This window comes from Acipenser ruthenus, chromosome 2 (genome assembly GCF_902713425.1).
Source record: "Acipenser ruthenus chromosome 2, fAciRut3.2 maternal haplotype, whole genome shotgun sequence".
In the NCBI taxonomy this organism is placed as follows: Eukaryota; Metazoa; Chordata; class Actinopteri; order Acipenseriformes; family Acipenseridae; genus Acipenser; species Acipenser ruthenus.
The window spans coordinates 105299104-105311866 of NC_081190.1; the positions used below are offsets into that span (position 1 = coordinate 105299104).

At 37.9% G+C, this 12763-nt stretch overlaps 1 protein-coding gene across 1 annotated transcript in view; it reads right to left on the reverse strand.

Moving 5' to 3' along the window:
* Positions 1 to 5057: 5057 nt before the first annotated feature.
* The window catches only part of LOC117408347 (serine/threonine-protein kinase 32B-like), a 111709-nt gene continuing 104003 nt past the window's right edge, over positions 5058 to 12763 (reverse strand). The window contains exon 12 of the mRNA XM_034013265.3: positions 5058 to 11828. Within this exon, the coding sequence (XP_033869156.3) occupies positions 11690 to 11828 (139 nt within the window). The 3' untranslated portion in view covers positions 5058 to 11689. The remainder of the gene's footprint in view (positions 11829 to 12763) is intronic.

Here is a 12763-nt window from a genome sequence, read left to right on the forward strand (position 1 = left end):
ATGGTGGTGGCCTCCCAATGGCCCATCTTCTGTTGTACGCCATTCAGAGGCTAGAAAAGCATTTAAACTATCAGCAAAATTGCTGGGAGACTTCTGAGAAGGAAAAGCAAGAGGTTCTTTTAAAGTAAACAGCTTCCAATGAATATCCTCTGTATCCTTCTTCGCCTCAGAAGGCACATTCAGATTGCTGATATAGACTGTGCACTCCACTAAAGCAGTGCGGTCCTGTGTCAATGGCTGACTTAATACTCACCTCACCTTCACTCTTCCAAAGAGGTTCAGGTTTTCCAAAACAGCAACCACCATGTTCATGTCTTGGTCTTCTTTAACTCCAGCCACTGCTACAGCTTTGGACAGGTCCATGCCCTCCCATTTACACCATGCAGTCAGCCTGGCAGCTTCCATAGTGTTAGCAGAACACAGAACTAGGTCAGAAAACAGGAACTTGGTAGATCCCAGCGGTGCCTCCAAATGTAACCCCACTTCTCCCAGATTAATTATTTTATTTATCAGGGAAAGCTATGCGACCTGGGTTCTATATTAATAATAATGGGTAAGTGTGGTGTATTTCCCTAACCAAGCCCTCTCTGACCTATATAATTTAAAATATACAATACCAAAACCCAACATGCATGAATCAATGACAATATAGCGTAGCGATGCCTCTTACTGATAAAATCAGGAAATACAAGTAGTAAAGAATTACAATTACTTATTAATATCTCTGCAAATGATGTATTAAGTGTTCTTTTGTGTTTCCTTTAAGAGAGAATGCAATTAAACATTAAAAGGTTCAAATAATAACTTTTATTCATAGTGAAAAATAATTGGGAGAAATAATGCAAAGGGTTAAGCAAAATCAAATAATAAATAATCTCAAGTACTGTTTACTTTCACTCACACTCACACAATGCAATGGGATGCAACACGCAGGCCATATTCATCCACATCACATTCTATACTAAATATAAAACAAACAGTCACTTTTTAATAAAGTTTCCCTTTTATAATATAAATATATCTAAATGATTAAGTCCTGAACTTCATTAAATACAGTGATCTAGTGTATTAGTTGCTTTCTAATTATTTCGTTTTACTCTTTCTGAGCCATTGAAATACTACAGATCTGCTAGCAGCAGACAGTACTCACGAACTCGACTGACTCTGTAGGTAAGTAAAGCAGTCACTTCCCCTCCATACTCGATCCACTCCAGGCAGGAACAGGATCCATTCTCAAGGCAATGGAACTGTGGGAACGCTGGCTCCAGGGTAAGTATATTTTCCTCTTTTCAGTTTACAAATTACAACTTAAATAACAAATATTCGAATCCTCGGAATCTCATCTTTTTCACCCGCAGACCGTAAAGCACCAGGTGCTCAATTCTCTCCCACTCAGCTCTCTCAGTCTCCCCCTCAGCTCGTTTCTTATGGCTCAGTTCTTTCTCTCTCTTCATTTCCTTCTGACTCAATTCACGCTGTTCTCTCCAGTCCTAATCAAAACTCCACCCCAATTCTTCAGAATTCTCTTCAGAAACACGTTATGACACCCCCCAGTGCATGTGCACAATATTAAAGATAGGATATTCTGGAAAGTTCTAACCGATGATCATCATGAATTTATAATGGAGGAGGTCCCATTGTTGAGATTGACAGGCACGTTGTAGAAAGAGGGTCAGGACATTTATTTTAAAGAAAGCCGCTATCTGAATCTTACCAGGTGGGCTACCTATAAATCGTTATTATTACTTCCGAATACTGGTATTTCACAAACTACTGTGGCTTGTGATACAGTAGTAGGAGCAAACACTGCAGACTTTGCCCTGACAAATAGTTTGAATTAAATTCATTTTTGGAATTGAATGCATGTAGATGTACCTGTCTTGGATAGTTTATGAAAACTTGGGCCTAGGTCGAACACAATTGGTATTACAATCTTTTATTTGAAACATCAAAAAATATCTTCTTCGTCTTATGTCATTGTGGCAAAGTGGTTAGCAGTGTGCAGGTGCAGGTGATCAACAAACAGACAGACAATTATAATCCAGGTGCAATGTTGTTTAATGTTTTTTAAAATCCAATGGCCTGATTGTAATCTGCGAAATAATAACAGTCCCGTTTTTAGTTCACCCACACGTAACACATACACAAACACAAACACAAACACAAACACCAGTCCACAGTGCATGCTGTAGTGCTCGTGGTGAATACAGTTCTTTAGTAACAACAAAAGTGCAGTGTTGTTGATCCGGGTTTAGTGCTGGCCTTTGGCGACAGCTCCGGATCGTGTTAGCCGTCCAAATAATTACAAACAGTATTATTAACGACAAACAAAAAACAAACAAAACACTCACGTTTCACAGCACAGGTTCTCCTTCTGGTCATTTAACGTAACCATTCACAAAGGAACAGATCACATCACTACGTCCCCTTTTTATAACGTCACCCATGACCCCTTAGTCAACGGGCACATCCGCTCCTCCTATCCGCGGATGCCATGCTGTTTCCCATCTGGGTCATTGCTTTCGTGTACCATAGCTCCGCTCCCTTTCTAGATGGCCAACTTCCACCTAACCCTGGGAATAAACTGTCCTGCCATTTAGTCCAGGGTATTCTGTTCCCTTTATGCAGCTGCTTCGCAGGTCAGGAGGGAGATCTAACACCAAGAATCATTCAATCTCTGTCACAGTCATCCACACCAATAAGCTCATCATTCCCTGGCTGTTTAGCACAAAACACTGAAAATCTTAAAACAATATCCAAATACTCCAACTATTAAATGCAACAATAACAATAACAAATTAAAAAATGAATTCACTGACTCAAGACAGAGGAAATGAAACAGAGCTGATGCATTCAGAAGTAATGTAATGGAAATGTTCATTTGTTGTGTAATGTGTGCAGTTGTCATGGATAACTACAAAAATTATTAAATAAGCCACTTTCAGTTTTGCAGGGGAGCATGGTATAGCAGCAATGTGGGTGTGACAGAGAAGGTGACAATGGCTCCCTCCATTACTACAGTACATAGAAACAGACCCAGGAACAAGAGAAAAGTTAAGGTTGGCTTAACATTACTGTATATCGCAACTTTGGGTGTATTTGGTTTCTGGGTTTAATTCTTGTTTAGAGTAATACTTGGTGATCCATGTGGAAGCAAGACCAATACAAATGTAATACAAAACAACAACAAAAAGTGAATCTAAAAAATGCGTAACCTTGACCATGATTCATGCTGTGTGTGAAATGAGATTAGTCTTTAGGATGGTTTAATTGCTTTACACCATGTTAAAAGCATAGCAAAATGTGTGCCATGGTAAGAAATTTGCCAGAGTTATTAGTTGGTTTAAAGGCAGCAAAGCTCTTTGTAAGCAATGGTAGTTCAAGATTAGAAATATAAAGGCTATAAATGCATGTTGTATTTATAATTGATGGTAATGATTTATGGAGCCCATGATAATGTTACAATAAAAACAGATCAATACAATTATAAGAAACAAAACTAATAGATGGATGTTTTGATTCTGGAAAAAGAACACCAATTAGTGGCATTTACTGAATTAATTCACTGTCTTACTGTAAATCCTTTGTTAGCAGAGTGGTAATGATTTTGAGTTTCCTGTGCATAATTGTCTAATGTACAATAGTGTACTATATGTTGACTTATCTTATGTGAAATTCCCAGTTTAATCAAGCCCTACCTGTCCTACCGTATAACTGCTTCAACATGGCATTTTATCATCTGGTGTAAATTCAGTCATAAAAAAAGCATTTTTAACTGCATTATTTCCATTTTAATTTTAATTTCTAGGCATACACCACAATGTAACTTAAGATTTTCACTTGCATTCAGTGCATCAGTAAACATAAAGGAAGGACTTTCAGGACTTTTTATTATTCAACACAAAGATGTTAGTTCATTTAAATCTGAGTGCTATAGTTTTTGTACAGTATAATTATTATGACTGAATGAAGAGCATAACTACAAGGTCCACTGTAAATTCAAACGTGTTGTTTATTAAATTGAAGCCTGGTTAAATCTCTGCATAATACCACAGTTTGACATAACAGTGCCTCATGAATGATTTAATGAGCCAATTTAATTGGCCTTTTTTTTTTTTTTACTCACTCTGAGATACTCATAAAAATAAAAGCCTAACGTGTGTAAAAGCATGGTGATATACACTGCTTTGACATTAACAGTCTAATGGACATGATACAGCTGTCCTTGCCTACCAACCTCCCTGGTTGGGAGTGCAGTATGACACCCATACCTTTCTAGCAAAAGCATACCAAAGTGTAATAAAGCATAATTAAATCATTCTAAAGCATGTACATAGGAGTTTGGTAAAGCATATGAAAAATGTGGCAAACCAAAATTTACTATAAGGGTAGCAATCCCTGAAAGGCAAGACTCAGTAAGGTAAAATATGGATTGTATTAGTATAAATAACCTTCTGACATAATTGAGCATTTCAGTTTTTGGGTGAAATCAATAAAAGCAGATTTATTTTTATATAAGAACATAAGAAAGTTTACAAACGAGAGGAGGCCAGTCGGCCCATCTTCCTCATTTGGTTGTTAGTAGCTTATTGATCCCAGAATCTCATCAAGCAGCTTCTTGAAGGATCCCAGGGTGTCAGCTTCAACAACATTACTGGGGAGTTGGTTCCAGACTCCCACAATTCCCTGTGTAAAAAAGTGCCTCCTATTTTCTGTTCTGAATGCCCCTTTATCTAATCTCCATTTGTGACCCCTGGTCCTTGTTTCTTTTTTCAGGTCGAAAAAGTCCCTTTGGTCGACATTGTTAATACCTTTTAGAATTGTGAATGCTTGAATCAGATTGCCGCGTAGTCTTCTTTGTTCAAGACTAAATAGATTAAATTCTTTAAGACTATCTGCATATGACATGTCTTTTAAACCAGGAATAATTCTGGTCACTCTTCTTTGCACTCTTTCTTGAGCAGCAGGTTACCAGAACTGAACACAGTATTCTAGGTGAGGTCTTACTAATGCATTGTAAAGTTTTAATATTACTTCCCTTGATTTATATTCAACACTTTTCACTATATATCCAAGCATCTTGTTGGCCTTTTTTATAGCTTCACCACATTGTCGAGATGAAAACATTTCTGAGTCTATATTATTATTATTTATTTCTAAGCAGACACTCTTATCCAGGGCGACTTACAATTGTTACAAGATATCACATTATTTTTACATACAATTACATTATTTTTTTACATACAATTACCAATTTATACAGAAGGATATCTACATCATCATATGGAAGGAAGCACAAATGGATGGATACACAGATGGATCACATTAGTTTACTGTAAAGCTATGTCTTAGTCGGTGCTTATCTTGGCGAGAGCTGAGTTCAAATCAGCATGAAGTTTTTTTCCATTACACTCTCGTGTAATGGAAATCATGAGTCCAGAGCGCTAACCACTACTCCACACTGCCGCCCACATAAACTCCTATATCTGTTTCATAGATTCCTTCTTCAATTTCAGTGTCTCCCATGTAGTATTTATAATGAACATTGTTATTGCCTGCATGCAGTACCTTACACTTTTCTATATTAAATGTCATTTGCCATGTGTCTGCCCATTTCTGAATGCTGTCTAGATCATTTAGAATGACTTTTGCTGCTGCAACGGTGTTTGCCACTCCTCCTATTTTTGTGTTGTATGCAAATTTAACAAGTTTGCTTATTATACCAGAAACCAAGTGTAGGGGGGTAGTGGGCAGAGCTTAGGGAAGGACCAGAAATGACAGCACACAGGAGCCGGAAGTGACGCTTAGTCCTAAAGCCCTGTACCAACAATAGCCATATCCTCCTTTGTAAAAACTTGTGAAAAGTAATCTTTTTATATTTTTGCTATTTTTTTCTCTTTGTCTATGATTTTGCCATTTGTATCTTTGAGATATTTTACCTCCTCTTTGAATGTTCTCTTGCTGTTATAATATTGGAAAAACTTTTTGGAATTGGTTTTAGCCCCCTTAACAATGCTCATTTCTATCTCTCTCTTGGCCTTTCTAAATTCTTTTTTGACTTGCGCTTGCAGTTCCAAGTACTCTTTCTGTGTACTTTGTTCTTGGTCCCTTTTAAACACTCTGTAAAGTGCCTTTTTTTCTCAGAATATTTTTTTAAATGGATCTATTAAACCATTTTGGCAATTTTGTTTTAGACTTAAATTTGTCTACTTTTGGGATGTAATTGTTTTGCGCTTCTAGTATTATATTTTTAAAAAACAGCCATCCTTTTTCCTTGGATGTTTTCTCTATTTTACCCCATTCTACTTCTGTTAGTCTCTGTTTCATACCTTCATAGTTTGCCTTTCTAAAATTGTAAACCTTAGCTTTAGTCATTACTTTTTGGGTTTTAAAAAGCATTTCAAATTAGACCATGTTGTGGTCTGAGTTTGCCAATGGTTCTCTGACCTCTGTTTTAGTTATTCTGTCTTTGTTATTTGAAAAGACTAAATCAAGGCATACCTCCCTTCTAGGCGGTTCCTTGACAAATTGCGTTAGGAGTCATTTGTCATTTCCACCATTTCAATTTCGTCTGTCGTGCTCCCCACCAGGTTTTGCCATTTTATATGGGGGAAGTTGAAATCCCCCATTAATATGGCTTCTCCTTTGCTGCACACATTTCTAATGTCAATGTATAACAGATTATTTTGCTTGGTGCCTGAATTTGGCAGTCTATAGCATGCCCCTATTATTATGCCCTTTGAATTTTTGTCCATTATTCTGACCCATATTGATTCTGCGTTGCTTTTTTCTTCCAGATTTAACACCTGGGCTTCAAGACTATTTTTGATGTATAGCACTAACCCTCCGTCTCTTCTGTCCTGCCTGTCTTTCCTAAACAGTGTATACCCACTAATATTATATTTGTCTCCATCACTCTCAGACAACCAAGTTTCCATAACACCTATCACATCGTAGTTACTTGTTAGTGCAGTAGCTTCAAGTTCTAATATTTTGTTTCGGAGACTTCTAGCATTTAGATAAATACATTTAATGGCTATCTTACCTGAGTTGTTGCCCTTGTTTTGATGTTGTCTCACTTCTGTTTTTTTGTTGATTTCTCCCCCCTTCCTTTCTAGTTTAAATTTTTCTGAACCTCCTCGAGGATCCTTTCTCAGAGTAGATTGGTTCCCTTTTTATTTAAGTGCAGTCGGTCCTGCCTATATAAATAGTCCGTGATGTAGAATGTGCTCCAGTGTTCAAGGAAGGTGAAGCCTTCCCACTTGCACCATGATTTTAGCCATGCATTTAGATTATTTATTTTCAGCTGTCCATATTGTCCTTTGTAAGGTGCTGGCAGTATCCCAGAAAATACCACAGTTTCGGTCTTATCTCTTAATTTCCTTCCTAGATCTCTGAATTTGTTTTACGGGGATTTTGGCCTGTCTCTTCCAATGCCGTTTGTACCGATATGGATGACTACTACTGGGCCGTCTCCTGTTCGTTCTAGGAGACTGTCCACGTTCTCAGTGATGGGAGTGATAGAGGCTCCTGGAAGGCAGCACACTGTTGTCATAAGGGGGTCCAGACTGTGCACTGAACCTGCTGTGTTTCTCAATATGGAGTCCCTGACAATCACAAGCTCCCTGTCTGGCCAGCACTCTTTATAGGGTCCTGGATGTTGTTCCTTTCATTCTCTTGATGTTGGTTTTGATCATCTAAATGTAGTTCAGTCCAAAACAAATGATTTATTAAAGTATTTTTGGTTCATTAAATAAGGTATCTACATTTTTGTTAAACAAGCCTACAACAAGCTGAGAGTAAACCATATTTGCTATCTACATATATCTTCTCAGTAACACTGCAACAAAATACACATTTCTCTTCAAATGACTTTTGGTTTTTATTTAGGGTCTTAATCAAATGTCGACATATTTCTTTTAAAAAATATCACCCAAATGCTTTACGTCTTGTTGTGCCTGATAAACTACTATACAAAATGTAAACTGTTTGAATATACAATTTAACAGAATCAGACAACACATACAGTATGTAATACTTAGACAAAATGCAACAATGACTGTTTTATAATTTCATTAAGCAACGGCAAGCCTTTTCTTCCTCGTTTTTCAGGAGATCTTCATGTAAAGGTAAATTCAATGTTATACTGTACTGTAGTAAAACAAATAACGCAAGATTCAAGACATACAATAAATATAAATAAACAAATGAAAGAGTCAGGGCCTATACTACTTTCAACAGCACTGTGGGAAAATAAGCTTTGATCTTTAAGTGATAGATGGGTGTGCTGTCAATTATAAAACAGTTGCTTGGTAATGCACTATGCAAAAGCCCCCACTTATAAGAAGGGGGTGCAAAATGATTTCAAATTAGTAATTAACTTCCCCAGCCTAACATTTGCATTATACCAAGAAAAAACACACACCTGCATTATTTCCTGCAAGGTGGCCACTGTAAGATTAGCCAGTGCCAGTTACTGTAGGTCACAAGAGGTCTGGGTAACACAGATACAGAATTAGGACTATCTACTGCCTTTTCCGAGAGGACCCAAACATTCAGGGCTGCCGACAAAAAAAAAAACATATGGGGCCTGAGCCTGACAGAACAGAATGTTTAAAATAGCTGCCTTATGATTTCATTACAACTCCTTATCATAAACTGAGAAAAACTGGTCATAGAAAAATGCAATCAGATATGTATTACCCCCTGTTGGAGATGCATAGTATGTGTGATGCCTTACGGCTTGCGATTATGATGACACGTGATTAAGACAGGTTAATAATATCAGATACTAGGGATATACAGGTCTGTCTGTCTATAGAATATGTCACACGTTTGTACATTACATGTACATCATGTAGGTGTACAGAAGGTCATGGTGATTTACTTTTTCATAATACTTTGAATTTTGTCTTTATAGCCGTGTTTATTTTTTCAGTTCTTTATCTGCGTGATTGTCTGATATCTGAAGTCTCATAATGTCTGCAGGGGAGTTTAGATCCCATCCAGAGGCTGCAACATACTGTCTACCTCCTGATGCCAAAACAGCAAGCCCACCAGCAAACCACTGTGCTGAGTCACTGTGGCTGCTTTCAAATCAATCACAGTTACCGGCTCAAGAAGAAAACCTCATTTGAACCTTTGTGTCAATTTGTCGTTTGTCAGATAATTTCATAAAGCATTAATCTAAGATGCCCACACAATCAGCTAGCTTTTTGCCTCCCTCAGTTATCTGAAGTTGTAATTTAAAAAGGTGGACTTTGGGGGCTCCCGAGTGGCGCATCCAGTAAAGGCGCTCCACGTGGAGTGCAGGATGTGCCCTATAGTCTGGACATCGCGAGTTCGAGTCCAGGCTATTCCGAGGACGGGAGCTTCCAGGGGCGGTATTCAATTGGCCGAGCGTCGCCCAGGGGGAGGGAGGGTTAGGTCGGCCAGGGTGTCCTCGGCTCACCGCGCATCAGCGACCCCTGTAGTCTGGCCGGGCACCTGCGGGCTTGCCTGTAAGCTGCCCGAGAGCTGCGTTGTCCTCCGACGCTGTGACTCTTAGGTGGCTGCTTGGTGAGTCCACAGTGTTAAAAAAAGTGGTCGGCTGACGGCACACTCTATGGAGGACAGCGTGTGTTCGTCTTCACCCTCCCGAGTCAGTGCAGGGATGGTAGCGGTGAGCTGAGCATAATAAAATAATTGGCCATTCCAAATTGGGTGAAAATAATAAAAAAATAATTGGCAACGACTAAATTTATAAAAAAAAAAAAAAAAAAAGGTGGACTTTATTAGCATTATACTATTGCCATGCTTTTTCAATAGTTGTGCAGTTTAAATTATATTTCATGTGTATTTTAGGCAAAATCTCTGATTCAGATTGCATATATGCTGGAGTTGTCAACTTAATTGACAAAGTGGATGTGACCTGAATGAAGCTTAAAACGTGCATTGGAAAAGATAACAAAAAAAAAAAAAAAAAAAAAACATCTGAATTGCTATTTATAGTGTTTGCAATCATTCTTAGTTATTCCTACTCTCTGTCTGTATACATGTAGAATAAGTGGGACTCTGCCATTGAAAGGCCACATTGTGAAATGATTTAAATGAAAAGAGGAAGGTTGTTCATTGCTGACATTTAGGGTGCTCTGTCTAGACAAGCGCAAAGATTTAGAGAGAAAAAATATGAACTCAATATTGGAACAGCAGAACTTGGAACCACTAAGAATTATTGCAAACACCTCTAAACAATAACATAAATGTAAAAAGGCATTTCAATACACATTTGAAGCAACTTACTCTTTAAACTTAACAGTTACTGGGCCAGCATTGTTGAAAGTACAAAGGTACCGATAATAAAGGTTTTACAGTTTCTAAAAGATTTGTTTTTTCTTTCTGAAAAACATCATTTTCTGAAGTAGACATTTTTTCAAATACAGTAACTGCTCCCTCATACAATGGGGGAAGTAGGAGTTTCTGCTGCAAAATAATTGTACACGTTCTCTTAACTAATTATATGAGGGATGCGAAACATGTAAAATGCAGAAACAAAGGCAGTCTATTTTTACATCCAGAGGTGAATTAGATAATCTTGCATGTGCCGTAGGTTATAACTTTACGTTTCTGAACTTCAATTAGAACATTAGTAAACCCAACTGAAAATGACATACAGATTTGATTTTTATAGGACAGACAAAAATATTAGACTAGTCCATTGCAGTACAATCATATTGATAATGAAGGGATCTCTTGATATGCAATCAGGTTTTACATGTAGTATATATAGGGGAGACCGGGGATGGTTGTCACACTTTTTACTCTTTTATTATTTTCCTCAATCTAGTGACATTCTGCGAGGTTCTCGTTATATTGAATAATAACTCTTCACGTACAAATTGATGTTTTTTATTTCAGCATAACTTTATTCCAGATATGATATTTAGACGGTTGAAAATGCGCCGGTCACCTGTGACAATCTGCCCCATACTGGGGTTGGGCGTCACAAAGTATGTTCTTGATTTTACAGTAGACAATACTGCAACATTTTTTTTTTAAATAACATAAAGTTTCTACTGTATACAATGACAGAAAAAGTTGTATTTTTACTTTTTATGTGAACATAAAAAATATCGATTTTTACTTTGGGTATGAAAAAAATGAAATATGTGCTAACCTTTATGTTAGATGGAATTGACCTCAAATTACAAGATGGCTGAGTTCCAGACAATAGAACACACATTTCAGTATTATTATCACCTGCCTGCGCCATTTAGTCTGACAACCAACAGGTGTGACAACCAACCCCGGTCTCTCCTACACTGATTTCTGTAAAACACCACTCAAGTGTGAAATTCTGTCAATATAAAACAATTAAAAAGCCACAGCACAGATAGAGGTATTGTGGGCACTAGCTCATGCCGCACACATCCATGTCACACAAGAATGTTTGAAGGCTCATATTCTAAAGGCTAAGCAGCAGGTGTTTTAAAATGTGGCATTTATTTGTGGAATCGATTCTGATCAGAGCTTCTTATTCATTAGTGTGCAGCCATAGCTGTAGCCTGCCTTTGAAAAGAACAAGGTAACCTTTAGTGGAGTTGATTAATGTTGAACCAGAATTTTGATAGGCTTACAATGATTGTTCCCATTCTAACTCTGGTGGGATCTTTCCACGGCTGTTGGCATGCTATGGGCTTTGTGTTTTCAACTAGCTGTGGCAGACCACAGAGCCATCGACTGGCCCAGGCATATTGTTGTTATGTCCGTCTTGCACTTTCCCCTGGGTGGGATTAGTCGTTTCGCTGTCAGGACTGGTTGTCTGCATGCTCTGTCCTTGTCTTCTTAACCTGAAAGAATATGTGATTGGATTAATAATGAACATTCGCTCCCACATGTTTTAACAATCCCCCAGAAACTTAACTATGAGTCTCAAAGAGAGGAAAACTTCACTCTCAGTTCAGTAGACCACCATTCATTTTGCAAGGTTGGTAATGATTTGAATACATAGTAGCAGTGAGTTAGAGAATTCCAACTTGCTGGAAAAATACAGCTACCAGCTACTCACAGCTACGTAAAATAAACCCATCTACATAAACTAGCATATATTGTAAAGAGGTGAGTATCAATTCACATACCTTGTTTTTAAGAATAATTCAATTGCACTTAAAAATGGTTATATGAGTTTTTTGAGAATTTGAAATATTTTGTGGGCAGTATCATCACTTAACTTTAGGCCACGAATCAGCTACATACAGTATATACAGTCTAGACTAAAGGAACATTGCAGGAAGCAATATATTCCCTATGAAAATGCACAGCGGCTGTGGAGACCACTGCAGAGACTTTTCATTTGCCTAGGTAAGATCTCGCAAAATACCACACGTTCACTGGGGACGCTAAATCAATAAAGAGTTTCTCTCTGATGTTTGATTTATAAACCAGTTCATTTCCTGGGGTTATTTACTTTGTGCCTGTGATGGGAAGAAAAATCCAATTTTTATCTCCACATTTGTTGATTGACAGTACTGTGTAAACTTGCAAAGATTATTATTATTATTTGTTTATTTATCCACCTTTATCCAAGGCGACTTGCAGAGACTAGGGTGTGTGAACTATGTATCAGTTGCGGAATCACTTACAACAATGTTTCACCCAAAAGATGGCGCACAAGGAGATTAAGTGACTTGCTCAGGGTCACACAGTGAGTCAGTGAGTGAGCTGGGATTTGAACCGGGGATCTCCTGGTTACAAGCCCTTTTCTTCAACCACTGGACCACACAGC